This window comes from Podarcis gaigeae, assembly GCF_964106915.1.
Source record: "Podarcis gaigeae genome assembly, chromosome: 15".
Classification (NCBI taxonomy): Eukaryota; Metazoa; Chordata; class Lepidosauria; order Squamata; family Lacertidae; genus Podarcis; species Podarcis gaigeae.
Genome location: NC_139692.1, coordinates 34,861,271 through 34,887,609, shown reverse-complemented (window position 1 = coordinate 34,887,609; position 26,339 = coordinate 34,861,271). Strand labels below are relative to the sequence as shown.

Genomic DNA, 26,339 nt, shown 5'->3' with positions numbered 1-26,339 from the left:
TAAAAAATATTTATATATACTCTAGTTGCCTTTGGATGCTGCTCCTTCTAACAACACACACAGCTCTATGATACAAGGTGGCAGAGGGGCTCTGTTTTGAGTTCTTCCTTTTAATCTAGCTTTCCCCCATCATGGTGCTCTCCAAATGGAGTTTGACTCCAATTCAGTCCAGCAGGTAAAAGCTAAAAGGTGTCAGGTTCCCTGCCAAAGCTCTGACTAGGGGTGTTGTGTCAACTAAAGAATTGTCACCAGTTTTTTTCTAATTTTCAGAGAAAGACAGATCATTCTCACCGTAGTGGGGGCAGAGGGAGTGGGGCAAAGCAGTTTAATGTGCACAAATGTGTTGTGTTGTTGTTTTTAAAGAAAAGCTAATATTGCAGCTTTTTGGACTAATTAGAGGAAGCTGCAAAATAAGCATCTCTAATTTCATTTAAAAATTAATCAAGTTTTCGAACTAAAATGAAGATTGAAGATGGCACACTAATGATTCTCTTTTGAAGCTTGAGGAAGAAAGAGAATGTCACTTCTGTAGCTGCTCTGAACACAGGGCATTTAAAGTCACGTTGAAATTACACCTCTTAGTCCCTGGGCTAGGCAGGTTCCCCAGCGAGCTGTGTCATGAAAGGGACAACCACAATGGGCAGTTATTTAGTTTGCTAGCATTGCACTTTACGTCTAGGATAGGAAGAGATGTCTGTGGGATGTTAGTGGCCATAACTTTACCTTGTTTCAGTACTATGTCTACTTACTGTGTTGGTTGGTTGGTTTGTGCCCAATTTGCTCTTCTATTTCGAAAAGCCAGATGTGTTGGGCAAAGCCTGTTTTCTCCACTGATTCTTCTTCAGCCCCAAATACATTAGATCAGTGTTTCCCAACCTTGGGCCTCCAGCTGTTTTTGGACTACAACTCCCATCATTCCTAGCTAGTGGTCAGGGATGATGGGAATTGTAGTTCAAAAACAGCTGGAGGCCCAAGGTTGGGAAACACTGCATTAGATATTATATGAAAGAGACTCAGTTTCCACATTTTCACAGCCCTTTGCAATTCAAACGGGTGCTTCCTCTAGCTGATTTATCCGTGGTCGCAAACAGAGCTTACTTATCTTTCCTACACAGCAGGAATAACAGCCATGTTTCCCCTCCCCTTCCCCATTCAACATCCAACATGGTTTCCCCCCCCCCCCATCCATTCAGAGTGAGAGACGTGTGATCCAGGAAGCATTGCCCTTATTCTGAATTGGCTGCATCCGTGTTCCAAATGTCAGAATGCAAAAACAGAATATCAGAATTGACTGTCTGACGCTGTGGCATCACATTCAGAGGGATCCATTTTGAGATCCATGCTCAGTCATGCAGCTTATGTACCCTACAGCAGTGTTTCCCAACCTTGGGTCTCCAGCTGTTTTTGGACTACAACTCCCATCATTCCTTGCTAGCAAGACCAATGGTCAGGGATGATGGGAATTGTAGTCCAACAGCAGCTGAAGACCCAAGATTGGGAAACACTGCCCTACATATTCCTCAGGTGAAAATAGGGGCATTCCTCAGTCCCCTGCCCACTGATACTCCTCAACTGCCCATTTTTTCCTCATTCCCACAGAGCATTTCCTATCGGAAGAAGGGCAAGTGCCACCACCACCATGTCACAAACAGGACAAGGAAGGAGGCCAGCAATGGCAGCGTTGGAGAGGCCATGGAAGGGAAGCAGGGTGTTCCCTCGAGTCACTACTGCCACCACCATTGCTCAGGGCTCAGTTCTCCTTCCCTAGCTTGGCGGCAGCGGTGCTGGCAGAGGAAATAGGGACATTCTGGGATCAATACAGAAGCTGGGGTGGCATTTGTAATTCCGGGGCTGTCCCTGGAAAATAGGAGGGATGTACAAACATTGTCTGCAGCTCATCCAGGGAACATAAGATTAGTTTAGGGAGACTGTGACTCGCCCATGTCACAGTAGCAAAAAAAATGGGATAAAGTTTCTTAGCCAAAAGGCAGGACAAAGAAAGAAGTCAAGTACCTTTATTGGCATCACAGTATAAAACATTTCAAGTCACTGGGATAATTTTAAAGGGCAAGGGTGAAGCTGTTGAAGGTAGTAAGGTCACACTGTGATTGTGCCCACTTAGATATTCTGCTTTGCCCTGTCTATTCCCAAAAAGCTTGGTTCATTTCTGATAAAATTGTGGCTGAAAAGGAAGCTACTAAGGCAGCGATATCTTTGTCCCAATTTGCCAGGAGAAACTTCATTTGGCTTCTTCTCGGATTTGTAGGCCAGAGGTCCAGCATTGTGCTCAGCATCAGTTGGCAAGGTCTGCTGTGTAAAGAGCAATCTAAGAGAATGTGGTCCATTGAATCAGGTACACTTTGGTTGCAGGTACACAAATGGGCTTGATATGGAGTATGTGAGAATCTGCATGTGGTCACTGCAGAAGGGAAGGCATTTAATCTCGTGAGCATAAAGGCTTTTCGATGGGAAGGGAGTAGTAGATCCTAATACCTACATATGAGGGGGGGGGACCTTTCAGAGCGCTTTCATAAGAAAAAGAAATTTTCCCATGAAGGCCGTTGGCATCATCTGCTCAGGGCGACCCAAGCAAAGGGCAGCAAAAAGAGAAGTCATTAAGCAATTCTCCCACTGTTTCCTCAATTCAAAGAGCTGGTTTTGACCTATAAAGCCTTTTACGGCTCAGGATGCCAATAATGCCACTCTGCACATGAACTGGCCCAGACTCTGTGGTCACCAACTGACAGCCTTTTTCATAGGCCCTCTTCATGGCAGGGTTGCAGGCTAGTAACATGACTACAAGATTTTTCTGTGAAATGCTCTCTCCAAGGAGGCAACGCCTGGAACCATTTATATCTAGCTTTAGGCACCAGGCAAAGATTACAGTGGTACCTCAGGTTAAGAACTTAATTCGTTCTGGAGGTTCGTTCTTAACCTGAAACTGTTCTTAACCTGAAGCACCACTTTAGCTAATGGGGCCCCCACTGCTGCCGTGCCGCAGCCATGCGATTTCTGTTCTCATCCTGAAGCAAAGTTCTTAACCTGAGGTACTACTTCCAGGTTAACAGAGTCTGTAACCTGAAGCATCTGTAACCCAAGGTACCACTGTATTATCTTTACCCACACTTTAGCCACTTAATTTGAAGGGTGGCAACATGGCCTCTTTTAGTAAGCTGGGGTCTGTTAATCGTGTGTGTGTTTTTTAGGTTGCCCTTAATTGTTTTCAATGCAATTCACTTTGGGTCAACTATGTGAGAAAAGCAACTAACAAATGCTAGCAACAACAACATAATTTCCCGAATGCTCTTTGTTTCAGTCTCTAATTAACCCGTGGGTCATGGAAATGTATGTCAAATAGTGGAAACTAATTAGCCAGGAGTTCACACACGGCATGTCCAGCAATGCATCCTCAACGGGCAATTTCTGTATGTCAAACAGCTGTCACCAAACAAAGCATATGATTTTACTATAAAGACCATCGATGCATGTCTCTTGCTACAAAACATCACAGAGCAAGGTACAGCGAGCTATCAAGCGATGATCACAGCCAATGTGCAAAGCTATCACTCTGCAAAGATTTAAAGCATCCTAGCTTCCGACTCCTCCCAAATATTATTTGCACACTTCTAGCCCTGATCTGGCAAAGCCACAGCATAAAATAAGAGCTCTATTGTTGTCAAAAAGCCCAGACAAATGCCAGGTTAATAACAGAGTTCGGTTTCCCAAAACCACACATGCAAGGAAATTTGTCAATGTCTTTTTTTATTTGCATATCTGGCAGCCTGCCCTAGACAGCCAATACATAAAGGAGAACATACAGGTGTTTTCATTTGCGGCTTGTCTTTAATCTAGAAGTGCCAATTTGCTTCTGTTTTAATTACATCCTTCTCGGCATACTGTTACTGTCTTATGAAATCTCTTCATTACTGGCACCGCACAACCAACGGCGTTGGCAGGAGATTTGGAACCAGCGGGAAAATGTGGATCTCCTTCGCCTCCCAGGCCCCCCAGGCCCTTCAAGCTTTCCTGCCCAAGCCCCCACAAGAGGTTTTCCACCTAGCCAAGCCAACACGCAACATGCCTTCATATAACAGTAGCGCCAATTGGAATGTCAACATTCCATGACTAATCCTTCTCTCCCTGACCCCCGAATCCCTGCATGGGTGCCAGATTGTTCAAGTAAGAATTCAGAAGCTACAGAAGTGCAGTACGCAACATTTAATTTTTAGGTTTTTGAAATAAATAAATCTGGCTAGATTAACAGAGGCAATTAGAGACCACACTAGACAAGTGTTTCAAAAAGCATGGGGGGGAATGCAGAGAATACTTCACAAAACAGTGCCCTAAAATACATACCTGGACTTGTTTCGATTAATGTCTGCAGGGGACTTTGTGGATATTTAGGTTATAATTAGAAAAAAATCTTAATAATTATTCATAAAGGAAACAGCTTATAAGTAAATAAGGAGGCCAGATACAGATAAAAGAAAGTCTTTTATTTGGTTGTTTGTATTGTTGTATGTTATGCTCATTGTATGTTCACGTTTATTGAGGGTGGATATCTGTATTGGGGGCGTGGGGGTGTATGTTATGTTGTAAATAAAATTTCCAATCAATCAATCAATCAATCAATCAATCAATCAATCCTGCTCTCTTTGCTCTCCTGGCATGTCAAGAGGAGTCAGGGTATTAGAAGGTACATTTGGGGGTCAATGCATTCTAGTCCACCAATCCACTCATGAAAGGATTAGCAGTGGAAGTTGCATTGACAGCATCCACAAAAGCCTCTGCATTGGTGGGGGGGGGGGGGAACCACCTCCAGCAGGGGAGATGTCATCAACTCCTGAGGCAGCTGTTTCCACTGTTGAACAGCTCTTACAGTTATGGAGTTCCTCCTAATGTCTGGATGAATTTGGTTTTCCTGACACTCTTTCCACCTGATTTTAGACCTGTCTGTTAGAGCAAAGATGTTGAAGTGGTCGACTGTGATCGATGGGAGGATCCCCGGGTGATCCAGGTCGATCGTGGGATCCTGATCAATCGTGGGAATGTCTCTGCCCCCCTTGCTCCCTCCATCACGTCTAGTGAGCGGTCGTCAGGCGGCTTCTGCTGTCGATTGGGGATTGGCTATTTGGCTTCAAGGTAAAGGTAAAGGGGACCCCTGACCATTAGGTCCAGTAGTGACCGACTCTGGGGTTGCAACGCTCATCTTGCTTTATTGGCCGAGGGAGCCAGCATATAGCTTCTGGGTCATGTGGCCAGCATGACTAAGCCGCTTTTGGTGAACCACAGCAGCGCACGGAAACGCTGTTTACCTTCCCGCTGGAGCGGTACCTATTTATCTACTTGCACTTTGACATGCTTTCGAACTGCTAGGTTGGCTTTAGCACTGTGTTATTTTCTCAGTGGCGGGTTATATTTTGAGGGACTTCTGGTCAATCTTCCCTAAAAAAAGCTCAACAGCTCTGGTCCTTTCTCCCCCCAAAAAGCTTGGGTACATCACTGCCATTTTTGTTATACTGGGAGTACATCGCAGTCTCTTGGGAGCTGGGCGTGCCTGTGTTAGAGCAATGGAGATCCTGCACCAACTTCATTTCCTCAGTTTCAAAAGTCTCCCTGCATACCCTCCAACACTTAGCCAATGAAAATAGGGATGTCGTACTACTACAGTGGTACCTCGGGTTAAGAACTTAATTCGTTCTGGAGGCCTGTTCTTAACCTAAGATACCACTTTAGCTAATGGGGCCTCCCGCTGCTGCTGCCCAATTTCTGTTCTCATCCTGAAGCAAAGTTCTTAACCCAAGGTACGATTTCTGGGTTAACGGCGTCTGTAACCTGAAGTGTCTGTAACCTGAATCATCTGTAACCTGAGGTATCACTGTACTACTATTACCCCCACCCATCTGGCTGAGTTGCCGAACCGCTCCAGGCAGCTTCTAACATATATAAAAACATCATTAAACATTAAAAATTAAATTTTCCTACACAGTGCTTCCCTCAGATGTCATCTAAAGGTTTAATTTCCTTGGCTCGGGGATCACACAACTGGTGCTGAGAATGCCAAGGTTGCAGGTTCGATCCCCATAAGGGACAGCTGCACAATCCTGCATTGCAGGGGGTTGGACTAGATGATCCTCAGAGTTCCTTTCCAGCTCTATGATTCTATGAATAGCTTCTATAACAATACAGCCATGGATAGAACATTCTTTATGTATGCTACAACAGCAGCAAGAATACTCATCGCAAAGTATTGGAAGACACAAGATCTACCCACCTTGGAAGAATGGCAGATGAAGGTGATAGACTATATGGGACTGGCAGAAATGACTGACAGAATCCGAGACCAGGGAAGAGAGACGGCGGAAGAAGATTGGAAGAAATTTAAGGACTATCTTAGGAAACACTGCAAAATTAATGAATGTTAGAACGATGTTGGTTTAGAAATTAAGTGGTTTTCAGCTGTAATGATTAAGTAAAAAGAAAAGAAAGGCTAAAAATTAAATGAAAATTAAGGGAGAGGGTTTGCTGAACTAATACAGTAATTAGAAATTGGAATACAGAAAGGGGAGGTATGAGGAGGTCGGGGAAGTAAGTTATAAGAAAATAAGGGATTGAAATTATACTTGTTTTTGTTTGTGTTTTGTTTGTATTATTGTTTTTTCTTTTATATAACTTTTGAAACTTCAATAAATATCTTTATATATATATATATATATATATATATATATATATATATATATGCAGGTTTTGGTGTCCTCGGGTGTCTTCCCGTGTAAAAGTTGGGGTGTCTAGGCGACGTTTCGACGAGGTCTCACTCGTCATCTTCAGGCTGGTGCTTTCGGCTTCTTGTTACTGGAACAGAGCGGGATCTCAATGTTTGAGTTCCTATAAATACTGTAGAGGGGGTGTGGTGTCTAGCCTCCAATGTTCTGGGCAGAGAGGAAGTTCCCAGGCTAGTGTGCCTTTTCTTCTTTTGTTCCTTAATTACTTGAGAGATACCTTGAGTGATTTCTTGAGTGATATCCTGAGTACCACTTAGGTGGGTCATTAGGTGTGGATTAGTTGCTAAAGTCTTTGTGTCTTGACCTCTTGAACTTTGTGAAGAGTTTTCCTGAGAAGATGGCTGTATTGCACTTAGTTGTGCTTTGGCTTGGCTTCGTGTATAGGGGCGAGCTGTGGTTTTGTGGCTTGTGTCAGCCAGATCTGTGTAGGGATTGCAGGGGGCAATCAAGGGATATCAAGGGCACTACAGATAAAATTAGCAAAATCCTCCATAAACACAATATCAAAACAGCCTTTTGCACCAACCAAAAAATAGCCAATATCCTCAGAAACCCCAAGGATAAAATCCAGTTGGAAAACCAAGGGATCTATGAAATACCCTGCAAAGTCTGCCCAGCCACGTACATTGGACAAACAAACAGACGAATAAATGCACGTATCGCAGAACACAAGAATGCCGTCAAAAAAGAAGAAAAAACTTCCTCTCTTTTCCAACACATGAAAGAAACAGGACACGAAATTAATTTTGCAGATTCCAAATTGCTCTTTAACACGGAACATCACCACAAGAGAATAATCATGGAAGCCATCGAGATAGAGAAACACCCTCACAACATGAACAAGCGTGACGACACATCCCGCTTGCCAGACATCTGGAAATTAGCCCTCCCCACAAAAACTGACACCAGATCCAGAGGCACACAGAACGCCAACACCAATCAACCACACCAGACCCAAACCCAGACCCTCTCCACAGATGAATTACTGACACCATCCAGTAGCCAATCCATGGTGGCACCTCCGGATGCTGCAACGAAACATCGCCTAGACACCCCAACTTTTACACGGGAAGACACCCGAGGACACCAAAACCTGCATTCCTGTACCCGTGAAAATCTACGAAAGCATATATATATATATATATATATGCAGGTTTTGGTGTCCTCGGGTGTCTTCCCGTGTAAAAGTTGGGGTGTCTAGGCGACGTTTCGACGAGGTCTCACTCGTCATCTTCAGGCTGGTGCTTTCGGCTTCTTGTTACTGGAACAGAGCGGGATCTCAATGTTTGAGTAACAAGAAGCCGAAAGCACCAGCCTGAAGATGACGAGTGAGACCTCGTCGAAACGTCGCCTAGACACCCCAACTTTTACACGGGAAGACACCCAAGGACACCAAAACCTGCATTCCTGTACCCGTGAAAATCTACGAAAGCATATATATATATATATATATATAACAATACAGCCATGCACTTGAGCCTTGCTGGAGGTCTTCTTCAACAAGAGGAGAAGGCACAGACTAGGTCTCCTACAAGAGCTTTTCCAGCTCTTAGGATTCTGCTTGTGGACTTCCCAGGAACATCTGTCTGGCTCCTATCGGAAATACAATACTGGGAAGAGTCTTGGCTTGATCCTTAAGGGCTGTTCCTGAGTTCTTAACAGTGGGGTGTGCATCTTCCCCCCCCAAAAAATAATCTTTATTTCACATTATACACCCATTACTGCAAGTTCTACAGAGCAGGAACTCTCTTGGTGGTGAGCTCCAGGTTCCTATGCCAGTTGAAAGCCTCCTTCTCCTGAATAATAATAATAATAATAATAATAATAATAATAATAATAATAATAATAATAATAATTTTTTATTTATACCCCGCCCTCCCCAGCCAAGGCCAGGCTCAGAGTGGCTTACAAGCAATAATAAAAACAAGATGAATGATTACAACTTAAAAACAAAAATAAAATACAACATTAAAATAATGGAACATTAAAATATTAAAATGTAGCCTCATCGCAGGAGGAGAAGGAAAAGAAAGAAAGAGGGGGGGAAAGAGAGAGAGGGGGGAATCAAATACATGGGGGTCTCAACAGACAATATCAAGCTTCTCAGCAGAGAGAGGAGGGAAGAAACTGCAAGTCCTTCATAAATGCATTACTTTATAAGTAAGCGGGAGCAACAAGGGCCCACATAGAGACATGGCACTGCTGCAGCCCATGATGGCATTAGGGGCAAACAAAGCTCCAACCTGCATTAGTCATTTTCCTGCTACTTATGGAATGGATTTTGCTCGTATCCATTTTAAAGCACATGAGGTTTTCCCTAAGACGATAATGTTCTAAAGCCACTCACACTGTGGCCTGCTGCCAAGAAGCTAAAGGCAGGAAGCCTGAAGATAGACAATGCATTTTAAAAGAAAAGACCGAAAAAGGAAATTAGCAGCAGTATTTTACTGCAGACAACTTTGCATTCTGCACAATTTTTAAGGAACGTTTTAGAATCTATCACAGTGCAGAGCAATTGCGAAACAATAGTTGGGAAAGGAAACCATTGAGGGGTCCCATCAAGACCTTCAAAAGCATTTGTCAAGCAGTCCAGGAGCAGGGGGACGTGGGTGGCACTGTGCGTTAAACCACAGAACCTAGGACTTGCCGATCAGAAGGTTGGTGGTTCGAATCCCGACGACAGGGTGAGCTCCCATTGCTCATTCCCAGCTCCTGCCAACCTAGCAGTTCGAAAGCACATCAAAGTGCAAGTAGATAAATAGGTACTGCTCCAACGGGAAGGTAAACGGTGTTTCCGTGCACTGCTCTGGTTTGCCAGAAGCGGCTTAGTCATGCTGGCCAGCTCCCTTGGCCAATAAAGCAAGATGAGCACCGCAACCCGAGTCTGTCACAACTGGACCTAATGGTCAGGGGTCCCTTTACCTTTACCTTTACCTTTTACCAGGAGCAGGGAGGTTTGGGAATCAATGATACAGAAGCTCACAAAATACTTGGAAGTCACAACATGCTGTGATAAAGCAAGCTTCCTCAACCTGGTGCCCTCCAGAGGTTTTGGATTCCAGATCCCATCAGTCCCCAGAAGCAGGGCCTATGGTCAGGGATGATGGAGGATGTAGTCCAAAAATATTTTTGGATCCAAGACTGAGGGAGCCTGGTTTATAATTAGGAGGGTGAGATACAGTGGCCTTTTCACCCCACTCCCTGCATGGCTGCTAGGAGATCAGAAGCTTCTTCTTCCATCTGAGATTAACAACAATTAAGCATCATATCTGAACACTGGAGTTTGGCTCATCTTAACAATGGCTGGTTGAAGCAAGCCAGTTGCATCAAACCATGATCTGAAGCAGGCTCTTTTCCACTTCTTTAAACTATGGTTTGAAACAGTGTTGTTTCAAAACAAACCATAGTTAAGATTAACAGAGTGTGTTGGGTTTGGACAATATGGCAAGCCACAGTTTCCGAGCACAATTCAAAGTGTTGGTGCTGACCTTTAAAGCACTAAACAGCCTCGATCCAGTATACCCGAAGGAGCATCTCCACCCCCTTCATTATGCCCAGACACTGAGGTCCAGCGCAGTTCCCTCAATGCGAGAAGCCAAGTTACAGGGAACCAGGCAGAGGGCCTTCTTGGTGGTGGCGCCAGCCCTGTGGAACGCCCTCCCACCAGATGTCAAAGAGAACAACAACTACCAGACTTTTAGAAGACATCTGAAGGCAGACCTGTTTAGGGAAGCTTTTAATGTTTAATAGATTATTATATTTTGATATTCTGTTGGAAGCTGCCTAGAGTAGCTGGGGAAACCAGCCAGATGGGTGGGGTATAAATAATATATTATTATTTATTATTATTATTATTACGAAACCAAAATGAAAGCATCCAAACTTATTCATGCAGTCGTGATGGAAGTAGTGGAAGGAAGCTCTACCGCCTCACCCGGAGGCCCTGAGGTTGTCACCCATGTCTTTGTAAACGAATGTCTGCGCAGGTTGGGCATTACAGGCTGTTATTGCCACCGACTCTCTCATCCAGGCACCGTGAATGACACTGAGGGGCACCCCCGACAAATACAGCACCATCTCTTAGCCCATTTTATCCTCACAAAGTATTAAGATGAAATGTGAGAAGTGGCTCTTATAAAAACAGGTTAAGCCGCTATCTCCAAATCCATTTTCTATGATTTTTATAGTGCAATATGTTCAGCCTGGAGAAGGGAAGACTGAGAGGTGACATGATAGCCTTCTTCAAATATTTGAAGGGCTGTCAGGTGGGAGATGGAGCAAGCTTGTTTCTGCTGTTCCAGAGGGCAGGACCTGAACCAATTGATTCAAATGACAAGAAAGGAGATTCCAACTAAATCTTAGGAAAAACTTTCTGACAGTAAGAATGTTTGACAGTGGAACAGACTACCTCATAACGTGGTGGGCTCTCCTTCTATAGAGGTTTTTAAACAGAGGTCGGGTGGCCATCTGTCAGGGAATCTTTAGCTAAATGTGATTCCTGCATGTCAGTGGGTTGGACTAGATGACCCCTGGTACCCTTCCAAACTCTACAATTGCATGATTCTATTATTATTAAAAGCAGTTTGAAACAACAACCCACCACACTAGTGGTGTGGAAAAAGTGCACAGTCTTAACCAGAAGCATTGGGGCATGCACTGATCAGAAATAAAGCAATACATTTCCCCCAACATTTTTGCAGGCAAACAGAGGCAGTGTGGTGTAGTGGTTAGAGTGTTTGACTTTAAAGAAGAATGGGAGCCTTTTACAAAGTATTTAAAGAAACAACAAACTGAACTGGACTCCTTGGCGGGCTTTGAATAAACATTCACAAATCTTGTATTGGCAATATATAGACAGAAAAACTAAGGATATTTACAATCTTATAACATGCAGAGAATAGAATGTGCTGAAAAACCAGGGAGAGGAGCTGAGGGAAGTCTGGGGGGGGCTGGGGCGTTGTTTTTGGGGGAGGGGGAGGGGGGAAATGAGCTTGATGTATCTTTGATAAATTGTTATGTTGAAACTTTTAATAAAGTGGTTGACTGAGACCTGGGAAACACCAGGGTTCAAATCCCCGTTTAGCCATAAGACTCCCTGGGTTGACCTTGGGCTCACAGCCACTCATTCTAACCTACCTCACAGGGTTGTTGTGGAAAGTAAAGGAAGAGGGGCCATACCATGTGTGCCAGCTTCAGCTCCTCAGAGGAAAGAGTTTGGGCATAAATGCAACAACGTAAATAAACAGTATTGAAAGTAGGATCACATATAGTAGCATCATGAACACAGATCAGCATGAATGTACAATGCAAAATCCCATCTAGTACATCAAACTGGATTTCTTGTAGGAGAAAAGGCATGAAGGTTTGTAGCAGCTAGCAAACTGGACCGCGAGCAAAGTTCATAGATTACGGAATGGAGAATTCCTGCAAAATTGTGAAACTTTAAATATATGGACAGATAGAAATAGGTAGGAGGTAGATTTCCCACATCTATCTGAAGTACAACTCAAAAAAGGAAGGGAGAGTTCATATTTCCACCCTCCCAACTTCCAAACTCCATTTTTATTAATTACATCGGAGACTTCTGCAGGAACTCAAGCACTTGGGCTATTTTTAATAAGGTTCATCCGGCTCAAATGTATTGTTCCGCTTCAAATGAAGATCAAACTACTAATTTAGCTGGAGATAATTGCACGCCTTTCAGGTCAGCTCCCAAGCGGGATACAGCGGGGTCTCGTCGCCAAACCAAAATGATCAGGCCTAGAAATAAAAAATTTTAAAGAGGCCACCCAATGCAATACAGAGGGGCAGCCCAAGACATTTTGGCCCCTGAGACAAACCACAAAATGCCACGTCCCCCTCCCTGCCAGGGAAGAAGGGGTGAGTGAAAGTCACCTCAGGAACAAGGGGGTAATAAAGATCTACATCAGGGTCTGATGCTCCTTTGGATCTTGTTGCCTGAGGTGGTCACCTCATGTTGTCTCATGAGTGGGCCAGCCCTGGCAGTACTGAATCCTCAGTACATCAGCTCAGTACATTTAAAGCAGTATTATACCACTTTAAACAGTCATGGCTTCTCCCAAAGAATTCTGGGAACTGTAGTTTGTTAAGGGTGCTGAGAGCTGGTGGCAGACACCTCTATTCCCCTCAGAACTATAGTTCCCTGAAAGGTTTTACAATCCACCCCTCTTCCCAGGGAACAGACTTTGGAAGTCCAACCCAATGCTCAATGTGCACTCGACAACACTGAGCAAAGGCGGAATATATTTTTATGAGGGTACGTCCAAGATAACAGGGGAAGGTAGTTATCGCCTGGTGACTATTCATTGTCCTAGTCAGGTTCCATTGCGGTGGGAGGGATTTTCTGCTTCATCTCAGACAGCAAAATGTCTTAGGCCAGCCCTGAACATCCCTCTCATTTCTGTTTTTGTTGGAGCTATCTGACAGTCCTGCTGACAGGAATCTGGTTACCAGCTGTATGCAATAAGTGATAGCAAAACCATAACCAGCCTACTTTCCCAAGCTTTTAGCTGGGCTTTTAAAATGGCATCTTGGTTATAGAACATAAGAAGATAGAGCCCTAAACGGCCTCAGCCCAGTATACCTGAAGGAGCATCTCCACCCCAATCGTTCTGCCTGGACACGGAGGTCCAGCTCCGAGGGCCTTCTGGCGGTTCCCTCACTGCAAGAAGCAAAGCTACAGGGAACCAGGCAGAGGGCCTTCTCGGTAGTGGCACCCGCCCTGTAGAACACCCTCCCATCAGTTGTCAAAGAGATAAACAACTGCCTGACATTTAGAAGACATCTGAAGGCAGCCCTGTTTAGGGAAGTTTTTAATGTGTGACATTTTAATGTATTTTTAATCTTTGTGGAAGCCGCCCAGAGTGGCTGGGGAAACTCCTCATAAGGGAGCTGTTCCTAGAGGAAGAACTGTGAGGGGAGAGACTCCATCAGGCAAGGCCTCTTTCCACCTGCCTTGCTCTACCCTCTAGTCTCTACTTCTCAATGTGTATTGTATTGTTTTATGAACTGTGGCTTGCCGTTGTTTTATTGATTATAGTTTAGATATTATTGTAACTGTTGAGTGGATTTCTGTTTAACTTTTATATGTTGATATTATTATTTTATACTATTCTAATGATTGTTGAATGTTACTTTTTTGATGGAGGTTGCCTATTTTAAAGTTATGTTTTAATATCACATTTTTGTATTGCATTAGATTGTTATAAGATGTACATTTTTTGTTTCTTCAGCTTGTAAGCTGCCTTGAGTATTGTAAGATAGAAAGGCAGTATACAAATTAAAAATGATGAGATGGGTGGGGTACAAATAACAAATTATTACTATTATTATTATTATTATTATTATTATTATTATTATTATTGCCTGCTGGATCAGGCCAATGGCCCATCTAGTTCAGCATCCTGTTCTCACAGTGGCCAAACAGATGCCCGTGGGAAACCCAAAAGCAGGGCCCAAGCACAAGAGCAACACTCTCCCCTCAGCGCAGTTTCCAGCAACTGATATTCAGAAGCATTACTGCCTCGGACCATGGAAGCAGAGTATAGTCATCATGGCTAGCAGCCATCGATAGCCCTCTCCTCCATGAATTTGTCTTAATCCTCTTTTAAAGCCGTCCATGTTGACGACCATCACTGCTTCCAGTGGGAGTGAGTTCCAAAGGTTCAAGTTTTAAACCATTCTGAATCCTTTCTTAAGTCCTTTCTAAGAAAGGTTCAAGTCCTTTCTGGGCTGTTGGCTTTTTGTCACCATTTCATTTTTGTCTCCGTACCAGGATGGCGTTATTATGATGCATTGTTTTAGTGAGCTGCTATAAGCTGCCTCGTGGAGAGGAATAGACATCCTTCGGATGAGCGAAAGAAAGTGACATTCCTGGCGTTACATTTAAATCAATTCCCTTTTAGTACTGTAAGCTCTGCAGAGCTCTGAAATCCAGAAGAAAGCTACTTCCTGGGAACTGTCTTGTAAGCACGATGCTGTGATTCAGTGAGTCTTACAACAGGGGTTGGGAACCAGATGCCAAGGATCAGATGCCTTGACACCCACCCTTGGATTAAACACAACCTCTTGCACACAACCTCTTCATCAGCTCAGGGTACAGCTCACAAGACCCAACAGGTACATTAATAAAGCCTAGGATACATGGCTAGGTGTAAGCAAAGACATGGCTCCAACATTTGACACACTCCTCCCATTCTTCTTTTAAAGCAGCCTTTCTCAACCTGTGGGTCCCCAGATGTTGTTGAACTACAATTCCCATCTCCCCTAGCTAGCAAGGCCAGAGCTCAGGGATGATGGGAGTTGTAATCCAACAACATCTGGGGACCCACATGTTGAGAACCACTGTTTTAAAGGAACAGGGTGGGATCTGTAATTTGTGCAGTTCCCATCCCAAGCGAGAAGATGGATCTTGCAGGCATGCACTCCTACAGGGGGCTAGCACCCTTCGCACCTGCACTGACCGCAGAGAAACCTTGGCAAGAAGACTTCAATCCAACCCTCAACCAACCAGCTGTGAGAGCCTCACTCTCAGAAGGCAGGGTGAGAATTGGCTCATCTGGCTCTCTCCCTTCCCGTTCTGGGACATCCAGCGGCCCAGAAAGAGGACCTTCCTCTTGGTCACTGTTTTGAGTTGTCTCCACTTAGAATCATAGACGGGATCAGAGATTCTTAGAAAACTGGATTAAATATTTGAACTATTTGAAAAGCAACTGTAATAAACAGATTACGCTAGTAGGATTGCAAGAAGTTCTGTAAGGAGGACTATTTGAAACATTGCAAGAAAGACTATGATGAGAATTATTAGTTAAGGACAATTAAAAGTAATAGAGAAGTTAAGAAATTCAGAACAAGCGATAGAGAACGGAAAATCTTCAGAAGTTGTTGACAGAAGTCTAAAATATTGCATAAGACAAGAAGTTATGTTAAATGATTGTTGGAAATGATATGTTAAAAAATACCCAATAAAAATGTATATATATTTAAAAAAGAAACATAGAAGGTACCCTCAAGACAACTCAAGCCCAACCTCCTGCAATGCAGGAATCTCAGCTAAAGCATCCATGACAGATGTCCATCCAACCTCTGCTTAAAAACATCCAAGGAGGGAGAGTTCACAACCTCCCCAGGGAGGCTGTTCTACTGTCAGACAGCTCTTGCCATCAGAAAGTTCTTCCTGCTGTTTAGTCAGAATCTCCTTTGGTTCATGTTCTACACTTCAGAACAGGAGAAAGCAATCTAGCTCCACCTTCCATGTGACAGCCCTTCATGTATTTGAAGGCGGCTATCCTATCTCCTCTCAGTCTCCTCTTTCCCAGGCTAAACATACCCAACTCCTTCAACCGTTCCTCATAAGGCTCAGTATCCAGACCCTTGGTCCGCACACTTAAATAAATGTGCATGTCTTTTAAGGAAGCAGTTTAACCCAGACTCCTCTGGGAATTAGGAACATTGGATTGACCCACTGAAATAAAATTGAATCAAACACCTGGCAACTCTGGTTTGGGGGGTAAGTGCAGTATGAAGAACTGTAGGTTCAAAACTACAGGTTAGTGACCAAAGAAAATGTTGCTGACCTTCAGGTTACTATGAAGCTTCCAAAATAAACCTCAACATAAAAACAATCCCAAAAATATTTACACTCAGAACAAATGATGTCCTAACACTGTTAGAACAAACAATGGAGCGCATTATACGGCAAGTTCTTTTAATACCAAAGTAGGCCAGCTGTAGTAAACACATAATGACCTATACATCTGTCCATTAGCACCATGCTTAAGATGTCTCAAAAAGGAACGAGGTTTCTTATTCTGCAACATCCTTGCATCACTCTTCTTCCTCCTCTGTTCAGAACACAAAACAACTGCAAGCAACATCTGGCTGGATCGCATGAAACGTAATTGAGCAACTGCTTACAATTATGCTCACTCAGTGGATGGAATGATATGATGCAGATTTGGAGAGCAAGCAAGATAATGTCTTGCTGAACATTTGTTCCCTGCGCCTGGAGATTCCGTTGCACTTTCTCTGGAGGTCATTTAGCCAACGGGCATAATAGTTCAAGTTCGGCAATGCAAAACTGATGAACCCTATATCCTGGAGAGCCAGACTTATACACATGTATTAATAATTATAACGAGAGTGGTTTGATCTTATCCACCCCTCACTGCAAGGTCTGAGGGTGGGTTACAGCCATTTGATGCGCAATATTATGCGCAAACTTGTTTTCTCCTGCTCTGGAGGGTAGGCTTCAAGTTACAAGAAAGGAGATTCCAACTGAACCTCAATAAGAACTTTCTGACTATAAGAGGTGTTTGACAATGCAACTGATGCCCACAAGAGGTTGTGGGCTCTCCCTCCCTGGGGGTTTTAAGCAGAAGTTAGATGGCCATCTGTCGTGGATGCTTTAGTTGAGATTTCTGCATTGAAGGCTGATGATGATTCTTGCCATCCCTTCCAACTCTACAGTTCTATGATTCTATTAGGAACAGAAACAACTGATTGCAATGAAGAGACTAGGGTGGGTCCGTAAGAGATAGAGGGAGAGAGGGGGGGAGAAAGAGAAAGAGAAATAGAAAGAGAGGAGTTAGTTGCCAGGATAAAGATGCGTGTCTTCAGAATATGATGAAAACTACATACAGAAAGTGCCAGGCAGACCTCTGTGGCAAAGTAAATCAACAGCTATGGGGCTGCCACAGAAATTGCCCTCTCTACTGACCTTAGCCCTCAAGAGGGTCTGTAAGGAAGGAAGCCCCTCATACCCTACTGACAGGTGCTACACACCTTTAGCTACCTAATCCTTACTCAGATACGTACTCTCTGATATGCTAATCACCCCTAGCTAACAGGACCAGTGGTCAGGGATGATGGGAGTTGTAGTCTCAAAACATCTGGAGGGCAGAGTTTGCCCATTCCTGTGCTAGCGTGTTGAGGATGGAGGAAGACCACATCTCTTGGCCTTGCCCGCTGTGGGGAACAGTGGTCTCCTAGAAACTCTCAGCACCCTTAACAAATGACACTTCCCGGGATTCCCGTGACTATGACTGCCTAACGTGGTACAATACTGTACAGCAAGGTTGCCATGTTTCAAAAAGTTGAAATCCAGACACAATCTGCAAAATCTCAAAAAAAACACCCACTTGACTTTTTGAACTATTTGTAATGGAATTCACCAAAATCTGCACTTCCAACACGGACTGACATAAATCCGGATTTTCCCAGACATTTCAGTGCTTTCCACTTCTTGCAAATGCCGGTTATGTCTCAGAAATTCTGGACATATAGCAACCCTACATATAGTGCAGATGGGGCATGTGTTTAAATGCATTTAATGGCGTTGCTTTTTTTAGTGAGCAATTGGATAGACTTAGACACTTATATATCCACCATTGACAAAAGGACAAGGATTGTCGTTCTTAAAAGTAGAATCCACAAAAAGGTCGGGGAGAAATCTCCTTGAAGGGGCTTAGAACACTGAGCCACTGCACCACACAGGAGTTATGCCTGCCCTACCCCATAATTCACAAATCACAGGTGCATATTTATTTATTCCAGCCGTGAATGTTCCACTGTGGGTGTTCACTTGATTTAACCAATTTTATGAGGATCCTTTAAGCTTCTCCTTGTTGTGAGCAGCTTTGTGTTAAGGAAAGCAATATTTTGAAACCTATTTACAGACAACAGGGACAAACTCTGAAGTCTATATTCTATTCTGCAGAAACACAACCTGCCTCCTCGGTGCAACATTGACACCCACACTTAATAGCAAATCCAAGAAATATCAGAATCCAGGATCATCGTTTTAATCAGACTAAATATGTGCTGTACTGCAGCAGTACAAAAAGAACTGTCAGCCCAACCACACAGAGCAGTTGTGAGCACTTATCAACAACAACAACGACAACAACTTATTTATATGCCACTCATCTGACTGGATTGCCCCAACCACTCTGGGTGGCTTCCAACAAACTAGAACACTGAAATACATCAAACATTAAAAACTTCCCTATACAGGGCTGCCTTTAGATGTCTTCTAAAAGTCAGAAAGTTGTTTAGTTGCTTGACATCTGATAGGAGGGCATTCCACAGGGACTACTGAGAAGGCCCTCTGCCTGGTTCCCTGTAACTGAAAGAGAAATGGAGAGATTTGCTCATTCCTACACTGCACCAATTTTATATACTGAATGGCAAAGTTTTTCCTGGAGTGTCCCATTTCAGGCTGCGGGTATCTGGGGAATAGTAGGGAGGGAGGTCAGTGGTTCAAATCCCTGCGACGTGGTGAGTTCCCGTTGCTCAGTCCCTGCTCCTGCCAACCTAGCAGCTTGAAAGCAAGCCCAAAGTGCAAGTAGATCAATAGGTACCACTCTGGTGGGAAGGTAAACGGTGTTTCTGTACACTGCTCTGGTTTCGGTGTTCCGTTGCACCAGAAGCGGCTTAGTCATGCTGGCCACATGACCCGGGAAAACTGTCTGCAGAGCAGACATACGCCAACTCCCTCAGCCAGTAAAGCGAGATGAGCGCCGCAACCCCAGAGTCGTTCACGACTGGACTTAACTGTCAGGGGTCCTTTACCTTTATTGCTTTCTTCTGGGGGGAAGCAGGGGTATGCATTCCCCTAAACATTTTGTGGATCTAAGTTTGGCCTCATTGAGAGGCGGTATTTCAATATGACTAGGAAAATGAGAGTACCCCCTAAATATTTTTTTTAGAAAAAAAACACTGAATATTTCCGTATGACAAACAAACTCATGGTCTATAGAGAATTAGTATGTCAGGGCAAAAGGCTTCACCCAGACTTCTGGCATACAATCTTTTCACTTGCATATAATTTATTTGTCATGGCAATAAGCGTTCAGAGATGCAGCACTTACACTTACAGTCTGAACTGGAGCAGCCCAGAAAGTACCCCAACAAACCCCCTAGATTCTGAAAATGCATTCACTTAAGTGGACTTAGAATCATAGAATTGTAGAATTGAGGGTCATATATTTCAACCCCCTGCAATGCAGGAACATGCAATTGTCCCATACGGGGATCGAACCTGCAACCTTGGCAATATCAGCACCACACTCCAGCCAACTGCGCTATTAAAACAGATCCTTCATTGTGCAGTCACTCAAAACAGAACCAACAAGAAGACGAGCAAAATATCACAATATGCAAAATATATCCAAATAGCTTTGTAATACATAAATGATATCTGGAGTGATTAAAATACATCTTATTATAAAATATGGAAGTTAAGAGTGAGTCAAATAAATAAATAACAGCATGACAACCAGATTATAAATAAAAATAGCACCCAGACAGCATAGGTTTAATAATTTGGGGGTAATGTCCTTTTCGTATTTTTGCAGCCAGAAAGAGAAATAATAATAATAATTTTATTACTTGTACTTTTGCCATATTTCTATCTTGCCTGTCTTCCAAGGAACTCAAGGTACAGTACATGGTTCTCTGCTCTCCCCCCCCCCCAATATTATCTTCCTTTAAACCCTGTGAGAAAGGCCTAGTGTCATACAGTGAGTCCAGGAGTGCCAACTTGCCCCCGCGTCCGTGGGTGCCCAGAGTCATGGGTGCCATACAGCATGCATGGCTCTGACACTGCCTTTGTGGGTGCCCAGCCCCTTCATGGGGAATTTTGTGGGTGCTTGGGCACCCAAGGCCCCAGGGAGCTGAAACCTATGCAAGAGTCAGAATTTGAACCCAGGTCCCTCTGGTCCAATTCTGAAATGCTAACCATTGTGTCGTGCCAGCTTACCATGCCAGTTAATGCTCCCTGTGTATACATTCCTTAGACGTAACAGTTGTTGCCAATTGTGCTGGCACACTTTCCTAACAGCCGCTCTTCTGCATCTACTTACACAGAGCATGGGACTCCAGCAAATGTGAGTTTTGCAGATCCATTGTGATGTGACAAGTTTCACCCACCCAAACTCCCTCTTTCTGCACACCTATGTTGTCTACTGTCAGCCCCTTGCTGAAAGGTTGTTGCTCATCGACAATTATTTTCAAAATAGCATTTGAGAGAGTATGCTTGTCTTGGCACCATAAGACAACTGAGGCTGTCACCCTAAGCATCTTTTCAAAGGAATAAGGTCCACTAAAATCAATGGAATATTTATTGATTTCTGTGGAGGTGGATCTCAGTCTAAACTTCTTTCAAGTGTGTTTATTTTAATAACTTCTGACCTGCCCTTCATCCAGATGGATCCAAGGATGGTGTGTGTGTGTGTGTGTGTGTGTGTGTGTGTGTGTGTGTATCAATAAAAGCAAGACATCAACCATCATCAAAAAATTAAATGCCCTAGAAGACAACAGAAAAGCACCCTGAATAGGAACAGAACACTTTCAAAATGCTTGGGCAAACAAGGAAGTCTTAACCTGGCACCAAGAAGATTGCACTGTGTCAAATACAAGTCCAGCCTCTCCAGGGGGACTATTCCAAAGTCAAGGGGCCACCACAAAAAAGCCCATGTGAGTGTTACACACTTCAGCAAGTGACAACACTAAAGAGAAAGGCCTCAGCTAATGATCTTACTGTATAGGCAGGAAAATATGGGAGAATATGTTCCTACGGACCCCCAAGCTGCATACAGAGTGCAAACTGTGGGGCCATAGAGCCAAGATACATATAAGCAAAGCTCCAAAACTACTCAAACAACAACAGCAAATGGCAACACTGTGTGCTAATACCTAGAAAGAATGTATACACTTGCCAAACCTCAAACCACCACATAATGATATCCAAGCCTTCCTCTCCACCCCCACCATAAAAGCATGCAGCTCAATATTTCTTGATCCCATACCTCATGCATTTCAGCGATTATTGTCCTTGCTTGTGTTTTAAACTAATGAATGCCAGAAAATTCAGAAAAGGAAAATGCTTTGCAAGTATGGAGAGTTTATAAGGTGGGCTTGGCCTACTCGGCAGTTCATATGCATGTCAGTAGCTTTTGAGGGAGAAACCCCAAAACTTGAATCCCTCTATTTTTCAAATAAAGGAAGGAAGGGATTTTTGACTGGTGGGGATGTGGGGGTGAGAGAGAGACTGAAGGAATGGATTGCAAGGAAGTTTACCACCAGGTGGGTATTGTAAGTGGAAATCACTGGTACACAAATGTTTCTATACAACCAGGGACACCATAACAGCTGTTTTGAATTCACAAGAACATCAGAACTGGAGGCATTTTTGTCACATATTCTGAAAGGGGGGTTGGAACAGAGTAGTGTGCTTGCTCCCTCCCTCTCCCTCTCCCTCTCCCTCCCTCTCTCTCTCTCTCTCTCTCTCTCTCTCTCTCCCCAAGTTAAAGGGCCAGCAACCATTATCCAAATCAGCCTTTAACTCAAGAGAAATAAAACACGTAGGTATCTTGATATACCAAAAGGCAAGGACATGTTGGATTAACACATACTCACTCTAGAAAGACACCTAAGCTTGAAAGGTCTAACCTTGAATGCCATGCAATGTAAACACAATGAAAAAGAACAGGGAACCCAAGGCCAAAAAGTTGTGCGAAACTGATTTGGGAAAAGGGAGTGAATGAAATTGACAAAACCAATAAATTAGCCCTAAAATATGGGGGTCAAGAAGCGGGGGGAGGGGGGAGAGATGGAAGGAAGCTGGGAAATAATGGTATTATGTTAACCCTCAACTGTCAGATTTGGAGGGGGGAGCCACATGCTTCTTCCACAACTCCTGTTTCCCTTGCACACCACGTTTGTGACAATGTGCATAGTACTGGCATTGTCTTTCAGCGATACCAGTCTGATTTCCTCTCCCCAAGAAATCATGTCAAGGTAAGATCTCACCCTGCCCATCATCTTCCAACTTGCCCTTTCTTGATGTCACACACATACCCCTTTCTCCCCAGGAGAAATGAAACATTGAAGGAGAAAAGTGCATTGTGGGGAGGGAGGGGGAAGAAAGCAGCACCCAGCGAGTGTTGCATGGAATAAAGAGAAGTCTCCACTTGTCCACACCAGACACACAAAAGCACTTTTTTTTTATTGCAACGAGAAAGAAGGGGAGGAAGGGAATTAAGGCGGCATTGACAACCGGGTTCCACTTGCAAGCAGCCCTTCAGATGACAGCCAGGGGATGTTCTTTTGCACATCTATTCAGACACACACCCCTTTTTCGTTCCATCCATGCTTTAAAGGGCCAGCAAATAAATAAACCAACCCTTCTGGAGCATAAAGGAGATGCAAGTCCAATGCCGTTGCCCGTCTCTCCTTCTGCCCCCCCCCGCCACCTCCAAGTTCCTCCAAGCCCCTCCTCTTCCCACCCCCCCTCTCGCTCGCAATGAATACACCCCGATTCCCTCCCCACCTCCGAACACATAAAGCACCACCACCACTCCCCAACAGCTGGAGAGAGCGAGGGGAAGGGAGGGGAGAGACACCCAGCCAACTCGCTCCTCAAAGCAGCACATCCATCAAACTGCAGCCCAAACAAAAATAAATATACTCAGCGCACAGCAAGGCAGGGAAAGAAGCCACCTCGACCTATAAATATTTGGAGTAGCCAAGGGATTCTGGGGCGGGGGCAAAGAGAGAGATGGGGATTCCTGGTCTGCATTGTTATCCCAGCAGTAGGGACCAGAGGAGAGGAACGAAGACCCCCCCCCCAAAGTGCACACCCTCCTTCCTCGACGCACACACCCCTCTCTGCTGCCATTACCCCCCACCCACCCACAGTCAGCAAACAATGAGCGAGAGGGCAAACCCAGCCGCCCCCTCCCCTTCCGGGCTTCCCTAGAATATAGCCCCGCCGCCACCACCCCCGACGGGGAGCCCGGGCGCCCTCACCTCCAAGGCTTCCAGCGTGACGAAGCTGGCCAGGGCAAAGCCATCGATGATGTCCTCCTCGGGCGAGGAAGACTCCCTCCGCTTCCTCCTGGGGGGCTTGGGCCGGCACGTCGGCGGCAGCGGCGGCTTGCCATTGTTGTCGAGCTCGGAGCCCGAGGAAGAAAGGACGGACGGGGCGGGGGGCGTCCGCCTGGGCTCCGCCGCCACCACCACCAGAGCCGCCCCGCCGGGAGCAGCAGCAGCAGCAGCAGCACCTTGTAATAATCCGCGTTTGGAGCGCCTGGCCCGGTCGCGCTGCGAGCGGGAGCGCCGCTTCTTGCGAAAGCCGTTGCAGAGTGTGGGGCCGTCCATGGCTCGCTCGCTCTCGTCGCAACAACAGAGCCCCCCCCCACCCCCGGACAACTCCACACTGCCTTCGCCCTCCCTCCCTCCTGCTCTTCCCCCCACCTACCCACCCCCTCCAACTTCGTCTCCCCCCACCCCCCGGTGGAATACAGGGAGGGAGGGAGCGAGGGAAGGGGGGGAGGAAGAAGGAGAAGGAGGGGGGCAAGAAAGGGAGACTCCCAAGGAATGTCAGCACCCGGGGGGGGGGGCGGGCGAGAGAGATGTCGAGAGATTCCTCCGAGCAAACCCAGGAAAGTAATGGCTGGTCACTGGTCTTCCTTGGGAAAAGAGATATGTGTAATTCCTTCCAACCTCGGCAGCAGAAAATAAATTAGAGGAACAGAATGCCTTGATCCAAAGTCAGAGACAGGCAAGCGTGAGGAGGGGTGTGTGTGGCGGGGTTGTCTCTTGATTCCGCACCCCCCCTTTTTGATTTTTTTTAATCCATTGAGAGGGGGGAAAGGGGGGGGCGACAAACTATTCCTGCACCCGAGAGGTTGGCTCCTTTCTTCTTTTCATGCTTGCAGAATGGAAGGCAGCGACCACGTAAATATATATGGATATATTCACACACGTATAAGTAAATGGAACTCTTTCCCCGCCCCGTTAGATGCTTTGGATTAAACAGGGAGAAGTTGCTTCCGATTTGGTGGTGTGTGTGTGTGGTTGGTTTTTCCCCCGTCCCCTCCGCCTTGTCTTGTTTCACGCCGGAAAATCTCCTCGTCGTGGTTCAATCCGGTGGGGCGAGCGAGAGAAGAAAACCCTCCAGCTGGAACAGACCGACGCACCTGGAATAGGTCGAGTGGGTGCCCTGCCAGCGCAGAGACACCCACCTGCTTCAAGTTTCCCCCTCCACCCTGCACCCTTGGGCTCTCCTTTCTCCAGGTTAGCGCTGCCTGCCCCCCCAAAAAAAACCCCACCCCCCAACCCCCCAGAGATGGAGCCCCAGCAGCCTCCTCAAAGTCGCACAGCCCGAGGTGGGGAAGAGTTCAGCGCCACGGAATCCACGCCGAGCATCCAAGAATCCAAACACAAAGGAAATTGACAAGCTCCTTCTTTCTCTCTCTTTCCCCCCCTTCTCTTTCTCTCTTCCCTTTCTCCTCCCAGGAGGAGCCACACAGCCGAAAGGAGGAGAAGGGAGAGGTGCTGCTGGAGGAGATGGAGAAGGAGGGGGGGGTACACGCCAAACAGCCACCACCACCCCAAATAAATGTCTCTGGTGGTGGGAGACGGGGGCAGGAGGAAAGGGTCTGCTGGGTCTCCGGGAAGCTGCCTCTCCTCCAGACTGGGGAGGGGGCGACAACGTAACGGCACAAGACGGGGCCAAGAGATACAGGATCCTTCCCGGGGGGGGGGGGGCTGCTGCTGAAGATAAGAGAAGATGTAATCTCGGTTTGGCTCTCCCCGCACGCCTCCGGCAGCGGCAGCAGCAGCTGGGATCCAGCCCCTTTCACATCTTCCCTACCTTTCTGTGTGTGTGTGTCTGCCTCTCTCTCTCTTTCTCTCCCTCCCCCTCGGTCACATGACTAACTTTCCTCTCTCTTCCCCCACCCCACCCCCGTCCATCCCCACCGCGCAGGGTGAAAGAAAGCTCCCCTAGCCGCGCGAAATAAGTTGCAGGCATGCGCGCCGAGTTTGCGCGCTGCCTCTGCGCTCTGCTCCATTCCAGCCCAGAAGGAATGAATGGGGAAGGGAATTCTCGCGGGAGCCTCTGGCCCTTTAACGCGGCGGGGGGGGGAGGGAGAGAAGGGGGCGGGGTCGTGGTAAGGAAGGTTGATTGCTGCAGAGAGGGCTGCTTGATGCCTTGCAAGAGCTGGGAGGGGGCAAGGACTTACCGGTATGTGCCTTGAGCCACTACATGAAAAATGCAGCAATTCAGCCAGTGAACTGAATGGGGTGGGGGGGGGGGAGTGAATATCCACTAGTGAATGAAAGAAAGAAATCCAATACCATCCACTGGATAGCAAGCAAAGTTGTACCTGAGATATTTTAATAATACAGTGGTACCTCAGGTTAAGAACATAATTCGTTCTGCAGGTCCGTTCTTAACCTGAAACTCTTCTTAACCTGAGGTACCACTTTAGCTAATGGAGCCTCCCGCTGCTGCCGTGCAATTTCTGTTCTCATCCTGAAGCAAAGTTCTTGACCCAAGGTACTATTTCTGGGTTAGTGGAGTCTGTAATGTGAAGCACCTGTAACCTGAAGTGTCTGTAACCTGAGGCACCACTGTAATAATAATAATAATAATTGTTGTTGTTTAGTCATTTAGTCGTGTCCGACTCTTCGTGACCCCATGGACCAGAGCACGCCAGGCACTCCTGTCTTCCACTGCCTCCCGCAGTT

The 26,339-nt window shown here is 45.5% G+C and overlaps 1 protein-coding gene across 8 annotated transcripts in view; it reads right to left on the bottom strand.

Moving 5' to 3' along the window:
• The window catches only part of AUTS2 (activator of transcription and developmental regulator AUTS2), a 676,911-nt gene extending 651,422 nt beyond the window's left edge, over positions 1–25,489 (bottom strand). For 4 of the 8 annotated variants that reach the window (XM_083714336.1, XM_083714341.1, XM_083714339.1 and 1 more), the window contains exon 1: positions 23,613–25,489. In XM_083714336.1, the coding sequence (XP_083570462.1) occupies positions 23,613–23,963 (351 nt within the window). In that variant the 5' untranslated portion in view covers positions 23,964–25,489. The remainder of the gene's footprint in view (positions 1–23,612) is intronic. The other 4 variants (XM_083714343.1, XM_083714338.1, XM_083714340.1 and 1 more) reach the window with 2 other exon arrangements.
• Positions 25,490–26,339: the final 850 nt, after the last annotated feature.